At 48.7% G+C, this 22,467-nt stretch overlaps 2 protein-coding genes and 1 long non-coding RNA gene across 3 annotated transcripts; 1 reads left to right on the forward strand and 2 right to left on the reverse strand.

The window, feature by feature from the left end:
- Window positions 1-910: 910 nt before the first annotated feature.
- On the reverse strand, window positions 911-4,981 carry preb (prolactin regulatory element binding). Its single transcript, XM_057045214.1, has 10 exons — window positions 4,827-4,981; window positions 4,163-4,355; window positions 3,625-3,820; window positions 3,217-3,467; window positions 2,914-2,994; window positions 2,711-2,838; window positions 2,445-2,618; window positions 1,937-2,009; window positions 1,717-1,876; window positions 911-1,642 (listed from the first exon to the last, which is right to left on the reverse strand). The coding sequence occupies exons 2-10, from the start codon at window positions 4,295-4,297 to the stop codon at window positions 1,548-1,550; spliced, it is 1,293 nt and encodes a 430-aa protein (XP_056901194.1). The 5' UTR covers window positions 4,298-4,355; window positions 4,827-4,981; the 3' UTR covers window positions 911-1,547.
- A 740-nt stretch (window positions 4,982-5,721) lies between these two features.
- On the reverse strand, window positions 5,722-6,244 carry LOC130532692 (uncharacterized). The gene is made up of 2 exons (XR_008952405.1): window positions 6,067-6,244; window positions 5,722-5,870 (listed from the first exon to the last, which is right to left on the reverse strand). It is a non-coding gene; the product is annotated as an uncharacterized LOC130532692 (long non-coding RNA).
- A 537-nt stretch (window positions 6,245-6,781) lies between these two features.
- Window positions 6,782-22,389, forward strand: adcy3a (adenylate cyclase 3a). The gene is made up of 21 exons (XM_057044293.1): window positions 6,782-7,033; window positions 7,621-8,733; window positions 9,989-10,138; window positions 10,892-11,022; window positions 11,105-11,216; window positions 11,421-11,548; window positions 11,921-12,079; window positions 12,190-12,355; window positions 12,521-12,640; window positions 12,864-13,006; window positions 13,341-13,502; window positions 13,689-13,776; window positions 14,602-14,718; window positions 14,803-15,080; window positions 15,158-15,239; window positions 15,595-15,753; window positions 16,439-16,585; window positions 17,386-17,499; window positions 17,691-17,817; window positions 18,689-18,813; window positions 19,689-22,389. Exons 2-21 carry the CDS (start codon window positions 8,041-8,043, stop codon window positions 19,866-19,868), a joined length of 3,381 nt encoding a protein of 1,126 aa, XP_056900273.1. The 5' UTR covers window positions 6,782-7,033; window positions 7,621-8,040; the 3' UTR covers window positions 19,869-22,389.
- Window positions 22,390-22,467: the final 78 nt, after the last annotated feature.

A 22,467-nucleotide genomic window follows, 5' to 3' on the forward strand; every position in this document is an offset into this window, starting at 1 on the left:
CATGACACTAGACCTTAAGTCAGAAGAGCCAAGGTGGTTCTGGTCTCCTCCACCTGTCTGGAGGTCATCTAGAGGTCACGGGGGCTTAAATAAACCCTGAAGCACTCGCATGAGTGATCAAACAGTCGATGTTTCAGTGAGCTTTTAGCTGCTGTGGTGGAGAATGAAGACTTATCTCAGAGCTATTAACACATTCTAATCACATAATTTAATCATGGAGCAAAAGACAATGTTTTGGTTTCTTTGTAGTTTTCTGCTGAGAGTATAGTGTTAAAGAGAGATAAACTCTTTATGATGTGTTGTAGCAGTAGTATAATGTGTAAATCAGAGGGCAGGATGGTCAAGCTGCTGACCTGGGGTCAGCCTGGCTGCCCCCCTTCAGCTCCTCCACCTTTAACAGACCGATGGCGCCACCTGCTGGGACATACTGATCTTCAGCTTCAGTGCTGCTTCAGGCTCCTCACGCTCAGACATCAAAGATGTGGCGTCACCCAGCTAGATTCCACAAGTGTTTGAAAGTGAATGCAGATGAATGATCTCGAGCCACCAAAGAGAACCTCTTTGTTAAGGGCTGCTCATGTTGAGGCCGGTTCCCCAGGTTCCTCAGCTGAACATCACGTCTGCTCTTTGTTTGCGGGGTGGATGGAAGACAGCTAGACTGTGATGTCTTTTGGGGAGGTGAAGAACAGAGAGTTTGTTTTATTCCCCTCTAACACTCCTCAGTTGTGTTGCATGAAGATTTCTGTTGGTTCTGAAGACATAGTGCTTCATCCAGACCCCTCACACACACACCCCACTGACAGATGCTGAGCTGCTGCTTTTATTCACATTAATATCTGAGGCATTTCCTGCAGGGTTCTTTGTTTGAGTAGGAAAAAAACACAATTATTGAGAGAAACGCGATTCAGGCTTTCGGTAATTCCTAAAATGTTTTACATTTATTAAATATGTCAATAAAAGAGCTCAGCCACGAAAGATTCATCGCCCTTAGCCCCCCAGTAAAGATCAGTTATCAGACATCTGGACAGATGGAGAGGTCGTGGTGGCTTAGCTGGCCCCAGAGGATCAACCCCGAGTCCAGAGCCCAGAGACGTCTAACACACGCCGAGCTGTCAGCGGTCCAGCTGAAAGTTCTGCTCAACAGGCGGTTCTGATGTTGCCAGTGGACACTGTGTCAAATATCCACACAAAGACGTACATTAACGTGCTGATAAAATGGCAAAGATTCATAATTCATTTGATGTTTCCAGGAGGAATGAGAGATTTAACCAAACCACTCTGACCCATAAACATCAACACTGCTGCTAATTAATAATACTAATCAAACTCTTGGTGTTGACGAGTTTCTCTGCTAGCACTGAAAATATATCAACTGTCTATTTTTCACACAATGTTGAAAGTCCAGGCGATTAGGTGATAAGGTGACCAGTAAACCAGGATAAAGCACGTCTTTCTGGCCACCTTGCTGATGGTACCGTTGACATTAGGCTCACTTTAGGGCTGGTCTGAGCTCCGTCAACTCTGACCTGTGCTGAGACAAACTCGCTTTAAAAAAATCCTGGGAAGAGGTGCTGTAGAAGGAGGATGACTCCCACCACCATGAGGCCACACAGGACGAGCACCAGCCAGACGGGAAACCAGCCTAGGAGCACAGAACTGAATCAGCTCGGCATCGGGACGATTCTCAGACGACGCTGACGAGGACACGGGGCTTACTGGCGTTGGGGACGGCGTGTACTTGACATCGGCTGTCCACAGCTACACTCAACATGGCCGTTTCATTGTCCCCTCTGAGATTTCTTCCATTGAGCGAGTCGGGCAGGAAGGCCAAGTCCGTCACCACGATCCCATGGGACTCCTTCACGTAGTACAGCCTCTACGCAAACACACAGGTTTAGAGTCGCACGCAGGCTCCGCACATCTGCACCCTCCTTACCTGCAGGGAGAATGTGATGTAGATCGCCACAGATCCCGTCACGGTTCCAAGGCCAAGGAATGTTCCAGAGTCACTGGTGGAGACAACAATCAGACGTTTTACCAGTAATCTGTGTTCCAGCCCAAACCCATGGGCAGAAGATGGAGACCGAAAGAGAAGATCATCAATAAAACCAAGTGGAAATAACAGAAGAGGCACAGGTGACCCACAAGGCTGGCATTGTGCACAGACACCAACAGCGTTATCAGACAGGAGGGGCAGGAACAAGTCTTACAGGACCTCTAGATCCAAACTGACAGACTGGAGGCAGACAACCGCCGCTCAGCGTGTGATGGAGGGAGAGGAGCAGAAGAAGAGAGCGATGATTCCAGAACATTAGGGGAGCTCTCTCGATCAACGCACAGAAGGTCCTCAGCTAGCTAGCTAGCTCAGAGGCTTTTCCCAAACACACAAGTGAAACAGGGCCATGGGAGCGGCCCACAGGTGTGATTTATAGTCGCTGACTCACCTGACAGCCAGAGTGGAGATGACCTCAGTCCCACAAGGAGCCGTCAGCATGGGCAGAAAACTCTTCCCATCCCACTTGGTGATGTAACAAGGTGGGTGTTTCCTGTCTCGTTTATGGGGGATCTGAACTGTGTACAGCCTCAGGGCGTCCTTCTGATCTTCTACCTTCCCAAACCTGAGATAAACAAACACAGACCGCGCACAGGTGACGTGACAGTTTTAGGGTGGATATGAGCAACACGCATCTCATTCAGAACTTGCATTTACCGGCAAGCCAAATATCTGTACGTCTTATCGGGTATTTCAGGCTTGGTTTCAGTCCATTTAAGACCCAAAGCCCACTGGTTACCAACCCATATGCTGCAGGAAAAGCCCCGGGCAACAGTCACCAGGTGCTGCAGGACAACAGGCCATCATTAATAATACTGAGGTAATCAGAGTGATAAGGAGGCAGAGAGTGAATATTTCACCTTATTCCCTGGACTCATGTCCAAATCTTCAATCTCGCCGTCATGTGCTTTGAAGTCAAACTTCTTCTTCAGGGAGGGAAACTGCAGCAGGGCCAAAACCACAAGTCATGAAATCCATCCTCAGATGAATGTACTCGTAAATAAGACAACAAACAAGATGGCGGCCTGGAGCGGTTCTAGAGCGCAGGGCTTCAGTGGTCGCTGGCCCAGCCTATGAGAATTGTGGGTTCCGAACCAACCGCGGCCCTCATCTCAGTATCAACTGGCCCACACTGCACACCACCCACACTCAGGTCTGTTTACCTCCCACACTCGGACATGTCCGTCTGTGCCTCCGGTCAGCAGAAGGCTCATGTCAGGACTGAACCTGACCACCTTCTGAAGGGGGTCTTGAGGGTTCAGGTCTGACTGCAGTTCAGCCAAAGTGCTCACAGACAGGTGAACAGACTCATCCTTCATATGAGACCCCTCCTCCGGTGCTGCCGCTCCATCTTCTCCACTCCTCTCTCCCTTCCCAGCTCGTCGCCTCACCTCACCCTGCTGCTCGCTCTTGGCTGCACACACCAAAAGGAAATGAAGGTCTGGACATTTGTTGGAGATGCACCTATAAGCTAAGAGGTCTGGCTGGAACAAAGGTTCAGCAACTGAACCTCTCCTAAACTCCTGGTTGAGAAGCAGCATCGTTGGTGGAGGAGAGGACACAGCTCTCACCGTTAGCAGCCGCTTTGCTTCCTTGGTTCTGCTTGGAGAACTGAGTCTTCATCACACAGCAGGTCCCATCCTGTCCTGCAGCGATCACACCATCGGCCACCGCCATGTTCATGGTGGCGCGAGTGGTGGTGTCATGTGAGTGGAGGAGGCTGGCGCTGTACTGGTGTGCTCCCACCAGCTGCACATCCAGGAAGAGCTGAAACAACAAGCACGACACGCTGACAGGCCTGAGGCAGTAAACACGACTTTACAGGGCGTCAACATGTTTGGGTCCTGCGTTACACTGGACGCCCTTTCTAACTCCAGCTTATTCATGTTTGTGATTCCCCAGCACATCCAGGACTTCAGCTTTTATTATTGTTCAATCAATTCTGATTACGTTGACCCTCTAACATGTATATTTACCCTTAACTGAGGCACGTGTCCAGTCAGGGGTGCTGGAGCCTAACCCAGTAGTGACTGGGCAAGGGTCAGGCTGCATTTAGCCCCTAATACTCCCACCTTGTTTGCTCTCACCCTGAAGTTCTTCAGTACTTACCAAAGCATTTTTGATGCCAGTTTTGGAAGCACCTCCTCCTCCTGCCGTCACCACCAGCCCTTTTTTAGGGTCCACTTTCACAGAATATAAAGGAAACGGGGCTCTGTAGACATCTAAGATCCTTTTCTTCCCCATGCTTGCTGTTATGGTGAGGCACTGTTCTCTAAAGAAAAACTGCTGCTCTCCACCATACCTGTGGAAACAAAGATTGGTTAGCTTTCCTACAGAAACTTTTTACGGATTGGATTCATACTGGTCTTTCAGCAAACACACTTGCTACTGTGCAAACATGCTGGGATCAACTGCAGACAACATGGAACACTTTAATGTGCAGGCCCTGCCTTCCGTGTGTGTGTGTGTGTGTGTGTGTGTGTCATTTAGGCTTCATGATTTCACAAAAAATTATAGGAAATAATATCATGTACACAGAGGACTTTTTCTAGTAGAAATTAGTCCACTGGAGTGTTTAATGATTTAATGACAGGCTGATTTAATTGAGTTAATTCCTCCAACATACCAACTGTCTGTAGTCAAATTAGTTACTATATGTCTATGTATAGGTACGAAGTATAAAGTTATCTATTAGCCGGTGGTAGCTAACGTGTCAACATGTGGGTTTCTGTTGCAAAGCTACAGCCAAAACATTCAAAGGTAACATACCGACCTGTGCCAAATCCACGTTCTGCGTCAGAAGCACTAAAGCTGTAAAGTCACATCACGTTATTAAGCACTTCCAGAGGCTGCAGAAGGTAAGAGCGAGCTAACGAGCTAACACAGCGCTGCGGCCACTTCCCTACGTCCACGTCAGCAGCGTGCCCTGCGTCATGACGTCACCACCGGAGCTCTTTAAAATCTGGTGCATGTTGCGATGTGTAATGTAAGGACAACTATATTTAGTTAAATGTTGTCATACAGTATTTATAGTTAATTAAAAATGTTCTAATTTCTTCTGTTTTTTGTCTTCCATGTCTCTTTACCAACATAGCTAGATTTTGCAGAAGGTTTTGCATAGATAGAGTATAAAAACACAATGAACAATATGATAATGTACAACAAACAATAAAGGCGTTTGATGGTACTTCTTTAAAAAGTGTTTATTTGATGCTTCAACAGGGGCTGACACGTCATTGTTAGCAGGAAAGCTAGCATTCTTCCAGGGCCAGAAGCATGATTCTGGGATGACATGGGATGTGTGAGCATATGTGCTGGAAACAGCCCAGAATAATCTGACAAGCATGAACCCATTAGTTATGTCTCATGGATCCACTGACCTGCCTTCTTTCTAAAACAATGCACATTTCATGTCCTGTGGTTTCAGTGACAGGAGTTTCATTTTTCATTTTATCTGATTTGATTGATGAATGGTGAATGCACAAGACAACTTTTCTCTTTGGTTTCTTTGATGTGACCTTGATAGTGGCTGAAGCGGAGAGATTATCGATGGTCTGTGGCCAGTCATCACCAGTGGAACAATCAATACAAACTGGCACCACCGTGTGATTGAAAGGAGCCCACTTTCCTTTATTAACTGATGTAAACACAGGCAGCAGCAGAAGGGATGCAGGTGAGGAGACACCTTTATTCCAAAGGGTCCACAGGCAAGAGGCAGTGTTAGAGTTTGGAGTTCTGTCTGCCTCCCTCCAGGTGGAAGATTCCCCTACAGCTTCATGTCTGAGGGTTCTTGAAGCTGCTGTTCTTGTCAGGTCCTCTGAACACCAATTAATTAAAGTTTAATTTTCACTGTTATGGACTTATTCTTGGAGGTACATAAAGGTTTTTGGTAAAGTAGCTTTTAAAATTTATTTTATATTCAAAATCTGTCACTTTAAACTCCGTATGAACTCAACTTGAGACTGTTGTTGGAGACTGGCACCAGCCGCTCGCTGTGTGCGCAGCGTCTTTACCTTCTGCGCACAAATGTCCGTGAAAGTGATGAGTTTTGGTTCCTCAGGTCACACAGAAAAGGCGTCTTCACCTTCTTCATCTTCTTCCTCCTCACCTCCACCGGGAAGAGAAGCAGGAGGCAGCACGGGCTGGAAGAGGGCGGAGACATGGGGTGAGAAAATGTGGACGTTGAGACAGGCTGCGTCAAGTTAGACAGGAAACGGCGGAGTAAACACGGAAGTTGTTCTTTGTGTCTTCAAAATAAAACGCAGGCTTCTCTCTATAGAAACCTTAACCAAGGAAGTTAATTGTCAAGATTCTTCCAGGACACTAAATCATTTAAAGCACAAGATATTTGTTGATTCAGGCATTGACATATTTGTGACTTCTTATGGTGATTTTTGGCAATTAATTCAATAAAGTCAATAGCAAATAAATAAAAAACTCTAGGGGAAAGGCAGAATGCTATACTGCAGATTAATCTTGAATATCAACAAGAATTTTACAGTTTATGTGATGTTGTGTTCACTATAGTTTCATCTGGAGATTTACCAGTTCATAATGGGTCTGTTTAATAGTTTTAAATGTCTGGTGTGTGAAGAGATTTCTGACGTGTATTTTATGAGCAACATCAGTTCTAAATCAAGCCTGATGTGCTGAGATAACTCCATCCTATCCCAGGTTGAAGACTCGCCTGACTAGAGGGAGACCTTATTTTGAAAGGAAGAGGAAACGTGCTCGTGTACCCAGCGGGTTCGACGCTGAGGCGGGTTGTGTTTCTTCTGCAGAAAACACCCGAGAGTGAAACGACCGGATCTTGGGTTTGTGCAGTCGTGGAGGCGACTGACCATCGCTGCCGGTCCAAATAGCCCACCTGTCTTCCTCTGAGGTTGAAATAGCGGGTGAGAAACATCTGGAGAGAGGAGAACATCCACATCTGGAGGACGGAACGTCAGCAGCCCCAAGAGAAATTCGGGATCTTCCACGGTAGGTGTCAGGATCAAGGTGTACGCCGCTTTTGGGGTTTTCTTTTACGACATCGGGAGGAAAACGCATCTAATTCTGGCAGAAAAGTCGATTGTCCATCAGATAGATGGTTTTATATGTTGACCGGAAAGAGCGAAAGTGAAAACAAGCTGCAGAAAAGTAGCTGCCTGTTAGATGCACAGAGATGCTAAAGAAGCCATTTAAAGGGTTTTGGATGAGGAGAAAGTGGTGGCAGTGGTCATCCGAGGGGCTCTCGGCTCTGGATCTGGGACTATTGGCCCCGTGTTGATGTCCTCTGGCTGCCTTATCACGGCTTTTTCAGTCCCCACTCACAACTTGTGTTTCCCAGCAAGCGCAACATGTAGCTAGCAGGCCTTCAGGGTGGGAGCTCATCTGCACACAAACCACCTCACAATCAGGGATGGGGGGGGTTATCCCTCACCCCGTACCCCCCACCCCCTGCGGGACACCTTCCCAGATGTTCTGAGCCACGATTGTGTGATCATAACGATGTGATGTCCGTGATTCAGATTAACGTGTATTTCTGTGAGCCTTTATTCATTCGTCTCCTCATGTCCCTCCTTTAGGCCATGTGTCACTCCGGATCAACAACCGGCACAGAGCTCCAGCCTGGAGGAGAACCATGGAGAGACCGGGTCGGGCCATGAAGGGCTCCAGTCTGAGCCGGTTCACAGTTGTGGAGCACAGAGGTGGACCGGAGCTGCCACAGCCGTCACAGAGCTGAACGCGCACGTCGTTGTGGTGCCGATGAAAAGTAGGCGTGTTTGTCCTGCCCCAACCCGCGAGCCCATTGGACAGCGCCAGCGGTGACGCAACGATGTAAGCCGACGTCTGTCCAGCCAGCAGATCCTGACAATCATCATGAGACTGTGATTCCTGCCACATATGTGGGACCTCGGGGGACGCCTTGCCCAGTGAGCAGAAGAGAAGCGGATCCCGGCGCTGGTCCCGGCCCTCTCCAGTAGTCGGCATCTTTAAGTGTTTGGATGAGAAAACCCTCGGTCATGCCTCGGAACCGAGCTTTTTCCGAGCCAGAGTACTCTGCGGAGTATTCGGCCGACTGCTCCGTGACGCTGCCCTCTGACCCTGGCCAGGCGGTGGGGAGAACTCACGAGGTCACGGTTCGGAGCTCCGGATGCTGCCTGTGTCTGCCGCGCTTCATGCGCCTGACCTTTGCCCCCGAGTCTCTGGAGAACCTGTACCAGACCTACTTCAGGCGGCAGAGACACGAGACCCTGCTGGTGCTGGTGGTGTTCGCGGCGCTGTTCGACAGCTACGTCATCGTCATGTGTGCCGTGGTCTACACCAGCGACAAGCTGGCTGCCGTTTTAGTGGCATCCGTGGGGCTGGTGGCAGATGTCGTCCTCTACCTGCTGTGTCGCTTCGGACTGCTGCCCGACCGTATCTCCAGACGGGTGGTGCCCTACGCCCTGTGGCTGCTCATAGCCGCTCAGATATTCTGTTACCTGGGCCTGAACTACGCTCATTGCCACCAGACCAGTGACACGGTGGGCTGGCAGGCTTTCTTCTGCTTCTCCTTTTTTCTGACTCTGCCCCTGAGGCTCACGCCCATCGTGCTCATCACGACTGTCTCCTGCGGAGTCCACACCCTGGTCCTGGGTGTCACCATCGCCCAGCAGCAGCAGGAGCACATCCAGGGGCCAGAGCTTGGCAGACAGGTACGGGTGTGATAAGGGGTAATGGCCTGTCCTCAGCAATCAACTCGTTACATAAACAAGTTCCCAGTTTAAAGTGTGAACGAGTCCATTAGGGCAAAAATGTTACATTTTCTCAGGTATTTACCCAGATATTGGACCACGGCCATCATGTTACCCACAGATAGAGGAGAGTAACGGTGTCTTTGTGAGCCAGTAGCCGGGAGGAGAACTAAGAGACTCGTCTGTTAAATAGATCAGCAAGAGTTCACATATTCACCCACAGGGGGCGCCACCGACCCCGCTTCTCGAGATTTGATTTCATTCGAATCAAGACCGCATTTTTTTGCGTATTTGTGGTTTGAAACCCACTTTGCTGTGTTGAACATGCAAAGAAAAGAGCCTCTGTGTGAGCTAAATGAACCACTGAGGCTGTTGTCCATAAAACAAGGAGGAAGGAGAGAAAAGAACAGATATGACTCCGAACTTTGCTTCTCCTCGCTGAAATAGAAAAGCTTGATGGAAAGAGGAAAACCAAATTAAATTATTCCCGTAATACGCTAGAAATGAATACCATGCTGGACATGTCCGTCCTCGTTATATACAAAATGTCCCTAATTAGTTTTATTCTATTTTCAGTTATTATGTTGTGATGCTCTAAATCAGATATTAGCTGCCTGATTTGGCATCAGTCCTGTTCAGACTCGCGTATTAATGATCTGCATGGAGGATCTCTCCCATGTTGTCACGCATCCTCTAACAGATTTAACAGAGTTCTCAATCTGTCCTGCAGCTTCTGTCCTTTATTCATTCATAGCAGGACACTTTATCAGCACTGTCCTTAAACTCCGTGCTTAACAAAGCAAAGGACAATTAAAACAAGACTTTTTAGATTCAGTCTTGTTGAACTTTATTTGTATATCAAGCACAGTTGAGCCTCTGGTGCACCTGTAGATGGATACAGAGAAAGACGAGCACGGCGAGACGAAGCTGTGGGTGGACTCATCTGTCCCTCTCACTGTCCCACTCTCTGTCCCTCTCACTGTCCCACTCTCTGTCCCACTCTCTGTCCCTCTCTCTGTCCCTCTCACTGTCCCACTCTCTGTCCCTCTCACTGTCCCACTCTCTGTCCCACTCTCTGTCCCTCTCTCTGTCCCTCTCACTGTCCCACTCACTGTCCCACTCTCTGGATCTTTTTAGAATCACTCATTAATAAAAATAATGGATGCTGCATCACGAGAGACGTCTGAAAATATTCCGGCTGTTGTCTGTCTTTCAGCTTCTGGCCAACGTTGTGATCTACGTCTGTGTCATCACTGTGGGCATCATGTCCTACTACATGGCTGACCGCAAACACCGCAAGGCCTTCCTGGAGGCCAGGCAGTCCCTGGAGGTTAAACTGAACCTGGAGGAGCAGAGCCAGCAGCAGGTCCAAAAGAGTTTCATGTATTTCAGGATTTGAGGACAACACTGAACCATGAACGTGCTGCCACCACTCTCAATGTTCCTCAAATGGCATCTGTGGAAGTCTCCCAGTGGATCCCAGTATCACCTGTTGGTTTCCACCTGTAGTCTGGTCATTAAAGACCTGGGGGGGGGGGGGTCTGTTGTGGCAGTGCTGAATTTCATCAGTACACACAGGAAGTTTGTTGTGTTGTTGTCAGGGCTCAGAAACCTGCTGGTTCACATTTACCCAGGAGCTGCTGGACTTTTGGGTGTGCTGAGGCCGTGAGCTGGTTTCTATTTCCCCAACACAGCATTCATGTCTAAGAATAAAATAATCTTCTGAATAATCTGGTAGTAACTTCCAAAAAGTGGTATCTTAACGGCCGGCAGCACCGAAATGTTTTGCTGTTGTGTGGAGGCCAGATGGTTCCAGCCTGGACAACAACTGTGTTATATGGTCTCTGTTCTGTCTTTATCAGTAAGAGGATTGATAAAACAAGTTGATGAAACTCCCAGAATGCTGCTGGGTTACAACCAATCAATGAGCATCTGCTTGATTCGCGCTACCATAGCAACCAACCTCCTGAGAGGCTGCCGGCTGTAATCGCTGAGCTAACCTGCTCTCTGTGTCGTGGAAAAGTGTTTAACACGGGAAAACTTGGATCAAATTCTCCCGTCCTCTGTTAATCTCTGTGTTTGAAGAGCAGATAGAAACTGTGCGTCCTCCCTGTCACAGGAGCGTCTGCTGCTCTCCATCCTTCCAAAGCACATCGCTGACGAGATGCTCCAGGACATGAAGAAGGAGCCCAGTCAGAAGGAGATGCAGCAGTTCAACACCATGTACATGTACAGGCATGAGAATGTCAGGTGAGGGCTGTTGGCTGTCACCCAGCGGTGTCGCCGGGTTACCGTCTCACCCAAATCTAACGTCCCTCTCTTGTCCTGGCAGTATTTTGTTCGCAGACATCGTGGGTTTCACCCAGCTGTCCTCGTCCTGCAGCGCTCAGGAGCTGGTCAAGCTGCTCAACGAGCTCTTCGCACGCTTCGATAAACTGGCCGCCGTGAGTTTCAGCCCACAGCAACAATAACCTGTGTGAACCTGGGACACTCGCCCACAGTCTTCGGTGTTACACCTCCTTCACTAATCAGGGAGAGGAGTACTGTTGACGCCTCGACCTCCTCGGTCTTGTTGTGATGTTTATAACAACTGTTGTTTGGCCAGTCTGACTGAGAGTATTCTGACTGAACCTCGTCTACCGGCCCAGAAATATCACCAGCTGAGGATCAAGATCTTGGGAGACTGCTACTACTGCATCTGTGGGCTGCCAGATTACAGAGAGGACCATGCTGCCTGCTCCATCATGATGGGCCTGGCCATGGTGGAGGCCATATCGTGAGTTCACCTCTTCTCAGTCATCGATCGCTGCTCCAGCTGGAGATGAACTCCAGCCCGGGTCACCATTGATCCGGGGACGACTCTCACGCAGCGGAGAGCAAATCAGAAGCTTCTCACGTCTTTGTTGTCATCTGATTAAATTACAGCAGAGTAAAACCAACGTCTTGCTTTAATCTTTATTCCCCAGCCTCTCTGGGTAGATGATTATCAGATCTGATGTTGAAGGTTTTCAAGAAAACCTGAATTAATCCCTAAAAAGAGGAAGAAAACTCGGGTTGGCTCACACCAGAATACTGCAAATACAGCCCCTTTGCCTCTGGAATGTACTCCAGTGTTTACTCACGTGCACAACTGTTTGTACATCTGCAGGTATGTCAGAGAGAAAACCCAGACCGACGTCGACATGCGTGTTGGAGTGCACAGTGGCACGGTCCTGGGGGGGGTCCTGGGTCAGAAACGCTGGCAGTACGACGTGTGGTCCACCGACGTGACTGTGGCCAACAAAATGGAGGCGGGGGGGATTCCAGGGTGAGACTTATTCTGGTCTGATTCGGTGACGTGGAGGCAAAAGAAGGAAGTCAGCCCTAACGTTGCTTCTTCAGTTGCTAACTCCCACCTGTCTGATGTGTGTGGATCAGGCGTGTCCACATCTCACAGAGCACCCTGGAGTGTCTTCACGGCGAGTTTGATGTGGAAGCCGGGAACGGAGGAGAGCGCTGTGACTACCTGAGGGAGCGCGGCATCGAGACCTACCTGGTGGTGCTTCCTAAAGGGCCGGCGGGGAAGAGCGGCATCAATGGTGTAGTGAGTCTTTCAGGCCCCAGCAGGACACACGGAATTACACATCAAGCTACAGTTAGCAACCACATGACCAATAGAGTCCTCTTGGACTTACAACGTTCACTTTTAATGCTGAATCCACGTTTCCAGTTTTTAATCTTTAAAGGATTTTTACTTTTAACCTTTCAGAAGTTGTCTGTCACTTCCTCCAATGGAAACTCGCCACAGTTGATCAACACCACAGAGTGTAACGGCAGCATTAACACCGCCTGCACCACACCTGAGGAGCCAGAAGAGCTGGATACCAGGGTAACACACACACACACATCAGCACAGCCTCACCCATTGATCAACCTGCCACATTGTTCTACGGGGGATTGCAGAAATATTGAAATTGTGTAGTAAAGGGTGTGTTTTTGTGTCTGCAGAGTTTCCCACTAAGGCAGCATGCATGAATTACTGTAGCCCTGATGGAGACAGACGTCGAGTGTTTGAGTGCTCCATTATCATGTGTGACTTTGTGCCACTTCAGGTGGTGAATCCATCTTTTCCTAACCCTCGTAGAAGACTTCGGCTGCGGGACCTGGCTGAGAGGGTGATTGATGCTCAGGAGAATGAACAGGAGCTCAACAAACTGCTCAACGAGGCTCTGTTGGAGAGAGAGACGGTCCAGGCGTAAGTCCCACATGTCAAACCCAGACTGCTTCCATGGAACGACGTCAACCGCAGCACAAAGCTGCCATTTCTGCTCGATTTAGGACTTTTGCTGCTGCAGTCTTCAGTTTTGCTCACCAACAACAAAGTGACACATTCTGCCTGTGGTAGCTGTGTGTAGCTTCATTACTGTTAAATAAACCTCGATAATGTTGGTTTTATTCCCTTTTACATAAAAGTCAAAACAGTCGTTTCCTGACTTGCTCTTTTCACTTTTCAGCCTGCTCTTGCCTGACGGACAATGTAAAGCATGTGTGTTGTGAAGTTGCAGTCTGATTCTTGGTGTTGTCTTCAGACTGAAGGGGAAGCACACCAACAGGCTGTCCCTGCGCTTTGTGGATCCAGACCTGGAGACGCGCTACTCTGTGGAGAAGGAGAAGCAGAGTGGAGCGGCCTTCTGCTGCTCCTGCGTGGTGCTGCTCTTCACCACCCTCATGGAGGCCCTCATAGACCACTGGTCAGTTCACACCTCCCTGGAGTCAGACGCCACCATTCGTTCAGGCCGCGTTGGGGCGGAACCAACGTGTTTATTGCACAGCTCGTTGATCCGCACGTCTTTATTACCGCTGGCTCCTGTCAGAGCTGCATATTTGTCTCATCTTTTCTTTTCTCGTCTTGTCTGGAACCATGTGAACGTGTCCAGGCTGGTCGCAAACTACATCACCTTTGCAGTGGGCGAAGTCCTGCTGCTCGTACTGACCGTCTGCTCGTTGGCCGCCATCTTTCCTCGAGTAAGTCCGTCACAGTTCGCGTACGCGTGCACTTAAATGACGACAAAGTCCCATCTAAGTGGGAACTTTATTTGCTCAGCTGAATCCTGCAGCGGAACGAATCCAAATTGCACAAATAAGATATTCAACATTTTATTTGACTGTGAACTTAAAAGAAGACTTATTTGAGACCAGATCGGGCTGCCTGCCCAACCAGGACAGTAACACAAACTCAGCCATGAAATGGAAATTCAGATATATGGATGACTGGCTGCGGGTCAGTATTGACGTCTGCCTTCGCAGGTCAGCAACGTGCACGCACTCATGCGTTCAGCTGCACAGGCTGAAAAGCTGCAGCCTTGGTGGAATTAATGCTCCGGGCTCTTTGGTTCTTATCAATATCACAATGAAAATGTTCCCGGTGCTGTGGAGTCCATCAGGCACGTGTGCGTGTCAGGACATGAGCCCCCTGTTCAAGGTCACATCCACCAGCTCTTTTTGACATTTTTGACACCGTCCCCACCATCTCCCGGCTTTGAATGGGTGTTTCAGTTTGAGCAGCTGGTGGAGGCCCAGATGTTCTCTCACTACCCTCTCAGACGTGATGCTGAAGCTGCTTCCTTTTAGTCTGCGCTGACCGAAAGAATGAATGAAGCTTCTCATCACAGCTCTTCCCAACAGTGAGTCAGGTTTCAGTTTGACGGGAAGCTGCTGGAAGATGCACGTCAGTGATCTCAGCCATCTCTGAAGTGTCAGACAAGCATCCTCCATATGAGACCAAGCCTTCTCCCTCCTTCACTTAGGTTTTTACCTCCTGAATAATCTGCTATTGCTCTGTTGTGTCAGATCTTTCCCAAGAAACTCGTGTCCTTCTCCACGTGGATCGACCACACGCGCTGGGCTCGGAACACCTGGGCCATGGCTGCCATCTTCATCCTCACCATGGCGGACATCATGGACATGGTCGGCGTTTCTCTGGCTGTGCATGTTCACGTATGTGTGTTGCTGTGCTCAAAGCTCATGACTCTGTTATTCTTCATTGTGTAGCTGAGCTGCATGTCCCGGGTCCCGGCCCCTGGCAGCCTCACACTAGCCTCCTCCTCCTCCTCCTCCCTGTCTGTCCACGTTGGTTGCTTCAACAACCCCAAGTATTACAGCTACACGGCTGTGCTGGCACTGATGGCGACCACCATGCTGGTTCAGGTCAGTCACATGGTCAAGGTGACGCTGATGCTGCTCATCACCACGGCCACCGGTATCGTCAACATCTACAGCTGGAGGGACATCTTTGACCGCTATGACACGGCCCGCTTCCAGGACTACAGGTGCACTAATCCCGTTTTCTATGAAAGTCCTGTTTTCTGTGACGGACTCGGTTTCATGCCGTTGGTGTCGTCTTCAGGTCTCACATGGTGCCTTCCAAGATCACAATGACAGTCATGATCCTCATTATGATGGTCAGCTTCTATTATTTCTCCCGACATGTAAGTTAAAGACTTTTTACTGTGAAGTTAAACCTCCCTTTTCATAGGTCCTACCGGTAGAAAGATGGAGCCTTGTTAAATTGGGCAAAAGTAGGAAAATCATTGTTTTTGAATCACAAAGTAGGTTTTATTTTGATGACTGACACGTTTGAGCCCAGCAGATGTTTAATAGTCTGATAGCAGCAGCTGCAGGTTCAAAGGTGATGCTTTTGAACACGCCTCTCAGTGTTTGATGGACTCCAAAATTCATTCCTGCGTGTTTTTAATGCCACGGCAGCTAAAGGTGCCGTATGGCACGTATGTGATCTTCATTGTTATCCAAATGTTGACGGTGCCCCCCTGCTGTTGTCTGGAGGTGGAGAAGCTTGCCCGCACTCTGTTCCTGTGGAAAATCGAGGTCCATGAACAGAAAGAGAAGGTTTACGAGATGAGACGCTGGAACGAAGCCTTGGTGACCAACATGCTACCTGAACATGTCGCACGACACTTCTTAGGCTCCAAGAAAAGGGATGAGGTGAGACCACTCTTTCAGCTCTCCTGTCTTCCCGCCGCCGCTGCCATTTCCAGAAAAATGAGATCACACATGTGCATTTGAAAACTCTCACGTCAGCGTTTCTGAGAGATTAGAGGAGTAATTTGTGCTCTTTATTTTAAAACTGTTAACATGGCGTTTTGGCTGCACAGCAGGGGTCCCCTGAGACCCCAAACCCAGGGAACAACCAAGCATTGTTCGCTACGATTAGCATCAGATTTGCATCAGACGCCTTGAAACGGCCCAGAGATGCGTTGGAAAGTCTTCATAATCCCGCTTTTCTGGATTAAAGGATACATTCATGATTTGAGAACGTGAATTAAATGTTCATTGTTCTGTTCTTTAACCCTTTAAGCTTCTTTCAGGCTCCTTCAGGACTGGGAACCATTTTTATTTGATCCCTTTCAGATCATCTTGTGGGACTGCTGATCTGAAAGAGTCTTCTTGTCAGACTGGATTATGATGATGTTTGTGTTTCTGACTGTACTAGTAACATAATAGGCAGTGATGCCATGAACCAGTGTGGAGGCACTGGGAACACTGGTGAAGATCGGAATGTCTTGGTTTCCTGTTATTTTGGGTTTGGTCAACAAGAGATTCCGTTTATCACAGCCCATCAACATTAAAGTTGGTCTTCAGGGCTTTCTGAAATGTTCTTGTGTTCCAGGAACTGTACAGCCAATCGTATGAGGAGATCGGAGTCATGTTCGCCTCCATTCCAAACTTCTCTGACTTCTACACGGAGGAGAGCATCAACAACGGAGGGATCGAGTGCTTACGCTTCCTCAATGAGATCATCTCTGACTTTGATAGTGTGAGCTGCCCTCCTCCTCCTCCTCTTTTTCTCCCTCCTTCTCTTTCTCTTTCTCCCCTTCTTTCTCCTTCTCCTCTTCCTCCTCTCCCTCCTCTTCTTCCTCCTCCTCCTCTTCCTCCTCCCCCTCTTATTCTTCCTCCTCTCCCCCTTCCTCCTCTACCTCATCCTCCTCCTTTTTTCCTCCCCCTCTTCTCCTCCTCCTCATCTTCCCCCTCTTCCTCCTCCTTCTCCTAATCTTCTTCCTCCTCCTCCTTCTCTTCCTCCTCTTCTTTTTCTCCCTCCTCTTCCTCTTTCTCCCCTTCCTCCTTCTCTTCCTCCTCCTCTCCCTCCTCTTCTTCCTCCTCCTCCTCTTCTTCCTCCTCTCCTCCTCTTCTTCCTCCCCCTCTTATTCATCCTCCTCTCCCTCTTCCTCCTCTCCCTCTTCCTCCTCTACCTCATCCTCCTCCTCCTTTTTCCCCTCCCTCTCTTCTCTTCCTCCTTCTCCCCGTCTTCCTCTTCCTTCTCCTAATCTTCTTCCTCCTCTTTTGCTTCTTCCTCCTCCTCCTCCCCCTCTTCCTCCTCCCCCTCTACCTCATCCTCCTTCTCCTTTTTCCCCTCCCTCTCTTCTCTTCCTCTTCCTCCTTCTCCCCCTCTTCCTCTTCCTTCTCCTAATCTTCCTCCTCCTCCTTTGCTTCTTCCTCCTCCTCCCCCTCTTCCTCCTCCCCCTCTTCCTCCTCCTCCTCTTCCTCCCCCCTCACTGATAATGGGTAGGTCTTCCTAAAGTGCTGCCTCAGCGTAACCTTGTCCTGTTTCCCTGTCAGTTGCTGGATGAGCCACAGTTCCGCTGCATTACCAAAATCAAGACCATCGGCAGCACCTACATGGCCGCGTCTGGCGTCACTCCCGATGTCAACAACGGCTACTCCTGCGTGAAGGTCAGCAGCTTCATCCACTGGGACTGAACTGATGTGGCCCAGTGACGCTTGGGGATGCGAATGGAGCTGGTTGTTGTTATTGTTGTTGAGCTTGTGTCCTCCCTCCCTCCCTTCCTTCCTTCCTTCCTTCCTTCCTTCCTTCCTTCTTCCTTCCTTCCTTCCTCCTTCCTTCCTTCCTTCCTGTGCTGCAGAAGGAGGAGCAGTCAGACAGAGAGCGATGGCAGCACTTGGCAGACCTGGCAGACTTTGCTCTGGCCATGAAGGTCACACTCATGAACATCAACTACCAGTCCTTCAACAACTTCATGCTGCGCATCGGTGCGTCCTCTCTCTTCACCCAGTTGATGTGTTTGAATGCAGTTCCAGCCGTGATCAGATCAGTTCGGATAATGAGCTACATTTGATTAACCTGCTTCCCAAACTGGGAAGTTCACATCCGGTGAGATGAACCAGACATTTGTGGAGCTGTTGCATCACCACAGCCCTCAAATATTTTCTCAGCTTCAGGTTGTTGCTCTGCGTTAAATACACGCTGTAGATATAGACAATGCAGATACAGGCGGGTCAAGCTAGTCACTGGTTAATTAGTATTCCTGCTTTGAGTACATTTGCTAACAACCAGGACAGAGCTGAGGAGGTGAACCATCTTCCAGAACCCACCAGGACGTCCAGTTGACCTTCTTTCAGCTGGACTGCAGAGTCCTATGACCTGAATAACAACATTCACCAAAGTATAAAAGGAGGAGGCCAAAATGCCCCCCCGGCCTCACAGCTGTAGGCTGGTGCTGCAGGGTGGAATGGAAGATAAAAATAGATGTTATATAGATGGCCAAAGCTGCTCTTGCTCAGACTGCTGTGGAGCTGCTGTCCCTCCGCCTCCCCCAGAGCACAGGTTTCCAGGAAGCCTGCTGGATCCAGCAAGAACGTCGATAATTGACTAATGTAATGTCTCAATTATGTTTCATTTTGCCATCGTGGCCGCGCTGATGTTGGAACTTATTCCACAGCGTCTCAGCATAATGCCAGAAAAATGAGCTGTGGTGCTGCCAAATTGTGCATTTACTGTATAGAGAGTCTTATTTAATTGAAGCAGTCACCCAGTTTCGGGGTGACTGGTGTTCAGCTGGTGATCGGCTGTAGATCAGAGGGACAAAAGGGGCCGACAGTAAGGCCGTTTCTTTGTCTGCAGGTCTGAATAAAGGTGGAGTGTTAGCTGGAGTCATCGGTGCCCGCAAACCTCACTACGACATCTGGGGCAACACCGTCAACGTGGCCAGTCGCATGGAGTCCACAGGGGTGATGGGCAACATCCAGGTACAGCAGCAGGCCTCTCATGCATCCATCTCATTAGACTTTACCTGCAAACAGGCGATGAGTCCCTTTAAAAGCTGAAGGAGTAGAGCAGCCTAAGCTGAAGAGGAACAGTCATTCAACAGTCAGGACTGTTGTCTCAGGTGCAGATGGGGCCAGTCTGTACTGGGGTGGCTGTGGCCTCTGCAGGGGTAGGTGTCTGGAAGCTGCCTGATCAACGAGCCAAACTTCCCCAATGTCATCAGGAAGTACAGATGTTGTTGAGCTTCTTCAGCAGCTGTGTGGTGTGGAGTGAGATCCTGACTGATGCTGAAGAGTGGCAGATGAGGTCATCTCTCTTTCTTCGTGTCCACGAGCATCTCCATCCAGAAAAAGTAGATAAAATAATTAACAAAGGTTAAATGCCTCAGTCTCCAAAGCTCCTATAATGAGGCATTCCACTTTAGAGTTCTCTAATTCTCTCCTGGAATATCTGCTGGTATTCCAAACTCCTGGTCCTCTCTGTGGACACGGAGCTGTCTGATGGTTTCATTCCTTTGAAGCATCAGGCCAGGACATCTCCCAAAGGCCCCCTTGAGAGGGTGTTTCTCCAGGAGGAAATTAACCCTGGAGAGATTACACTCCTGCCTGATCTTCCTCAGGACCTACTGGTGTTCCCCCAGGGAGCGCAGCTCCACAGCCTGGGTGGACTGAGGGTCCACGAGTCGTTCCTCTACATTCATAATGTGAAGAGATTCAGTTTTAAATGAACTCCTCTGACCTTGTTGTCATCGTTTCTACTGTGTATTTTCCTTTTTTCATATGCATCTTACAGTTGTGTGTGAGCAGCTTAAACGTGTAGCCTGAAACCGTGTGTGTGTTCCCTGTCTTGCTTTCAGGTCGTGGAGGAGTGCTACAACATCCTGAAGGAGTACGGCTTCAGGTTTGTGAGGAGGGGGCCCATTTTCGTGAAGGGAAAAGGGGAACTGCTGACTTATTTTCTCAAGGGACGAGACAAACAAGGCTCATTTATCAACGGTTCCTCTGTCAACCTGCCACACCAGGTGGTGGACAGTTAAAGACCATCAGACACACAGCAGAGAGGAAAGAGATCCCTGTGTGGAAACACCTCAGACAATCCTGCAGCAGCAAGAAATGCTGACTGTGTTTTGAAGATGAAGATTGATTGTATGGAAGGATTGATGAAGATGGCGCTCCCGATCATTTAAACCAAAGCTTCTAACTCACCCTCTCGGTAGGCTGCCCTGAAGCTCTGCACAACCTTTTCCAGAGAGTCAGGAATTGGCCAAAGTCAAAACAAAAAGACAAAGCTTTCCATTTCTTTCCTCGATGGAGAAATATGTGAGCTTCTATGAAATTGTTCAGAAATAAATCTGAACTGGAGATGATTACCTTTATTTTAAGTGATATCTTAAAACATGGCCTTTGCTGCTCCAAATTACAGACTTACTCCATTTTCAGGGCTTCTCTGGCTCAGACAGTGTTGTTAATGTACCAGTGTTGGATTGCCTGGAGCCCACTTATGGTTTTTTAGATCATGTTTTCACAGTACCCTTTGAACAGGATATAGATTTTTAATTTTTTTTTTTCCTGTTTCATTTTTGTTGAGTTGATGTGATGGAACCTTGTTGCACCCTGGACCTGTGACACTATCAAAGCAGCGCTGGAGCTCCTGTCATTGTGCTTCATTTGTCTTCTGTGGGAGGTGCATCATCCATCTGTGTTTATGTGTTTGCACTAGCGCAGGTTGAATTTAAATCTAAATGTCTTGTTTTATTATTATTACTATTCTTTAAAACCACAAGTCAATAAGCAGAAACTTCAGTCTATCAACAATGGTGTAAAGAAAATGACATTTCTTTGTTTAAACATCCGCTCTGAAAGTGCCATTGTGACAAAATTGGATGACCCGACCGGGACGTTTTAATGTCAGTGGATAGTTTGGGATGTCTTTCTGTAAAGACCCCATATTCATGCCACGAAGAAGGATGACTAACGCCAGCTGCACCACTGTCAGGACATTTAACGCCGGTTCACTTCAGCGCTAAAACTCCCATGGTGCACGGACGGATTTGCAAACCTCATGTTCACGCCCTCAAATGTGGGTCGGTTCCAACTTTTGAGGTGTTCGGCGTGACTAAGGCTGAGTGTGAACATCTTCCTCTAACACATCTGCATTTCCAGGCCTGTTGACACGTCTCAAGCACTCAAGAGGTTCCAGGGTGAGCCTGTCAGCTGGGTGGTTGTAGGTGTGGGACCAGCAGATGGTCCAGAATGGGCTGCCACCCACAGCTACTGGGGGATGGATGAGTGTTCCATCCCAGAGGCTGCCTTTGTGCTGTTTGTGGGAGGTCTGCGTGTCGCTGCCTCTGCTCCTCAGCACCCCGGTGCCTCCTCAACGCAGCACAACTACAAAAGCACACCTGTGCTCTAGGTCTCTCATCCAGCTGTTTGTAGCAGCTGGGAGACAACAAGACGCACGTGCACACGTGACATTTGTCAACACTAATTATATTTTCAGTACTGCCCCAGAAGACGTTACTTGTCCTCTTCGCTGAAGGTATAGAAGGATGCATTTGATTTAGACCTAGAGGTGATATTTTGTTGGACATACTTGATCAGATGGACTCCTGAAACGCACCCTTTGGGATGCCTGTCAGGGTCATTACAGCTGTGCCAGTGCTGGTGTCTGTAGTGTACACAAGACATTTCTCACACATCGTTGCGTCAACATTGTCCTGCTGCAGGAAAAAAAACTGTATTTTTCTTACAGCAGCAGCAATCCGCCTTCACTGTCCTTCCTCTGAGCCGCAGGAGACACCACTTAGTTTGAGACAGCTCACCAAATATGTGTGTGTGCGTGTGTGTGTGTGGACGAACAGCCTCGTTCTTTGTTATTCTAAGCCACACTAGATGTAGGATGGGATGAGTGCATTTTGTCTTCTACAAAGGGACAATATTCAGCCAACCCTTCCCCTTTAATTCCTATTTTTATAGTGTAAAATACAGATTGTGTTGTGTGGAGATGAAGGCCACGAGGACCGAGGCAGTTCTCACTGTGTAGGTACAGTTGAAACAGTGTTCCCGGCTCTATTTATTTATCGGACTCAACAGGGACATTGTCGTTTTGTTTTTCTTAAGATGTGAAAGTGCCAATGATAAAAGAAGTTTTGCTGTGAAATTCAAAAGCTGGAGCAAAGCAGGTCTCTCATTTGTATTCTGAAACCAATGAGAACCAACCAGCACACCAGAAAAATGTGTGATGGCTCCAGGTTTTTGGTCACGAGCGACCTTTGTCACACTGAGGTGGCCCAGAGGCGTCAGAAGGCCCCGGAGGCTCCAGCGTCCCTGTCTGCGTCTCCGTGTCTCTCGGCTCCTTTCGCCGGACGCAGTGTGAAGCGGTGTAGATTTTTGGCCTGTTGTCCGTCTGTGTCCCCTCTTTCCTTTGACTCCTCATCTTGGTGTGCGTTGATTAAAACATAGTTTAACTGTCATGACTGGGAGTTCAAATGTCAACGTCTGCCTGTTCCTGTGAGGATAGACAGGCTGATCAAGCACCAATAAAGCTCTGAAATCACAGCTGTCTCTGCCTGTCTGGCTCACTATGATGGCGATGGTCGATGGCAGCCGCTCGCCTTCTCCCCAGCCCGGTTATAT

The sequence above is a fragment of the Takifugu flavidus genome, chromosome 10 (genome assembly GCF_003711565.1).
Source record: "Takifugu flavidus isolate HTHZ2018 chromosome 10, ASM371156v2, whole genome shotgun sequence".
Taxonomy (NCBI): domain Eukaryota; kingdom Metazoa; phylum Chordata; class Actinopteri; order Tetraodontiformes; family Tetraodontidae; genus Takifugu; species Takifugu flavidus.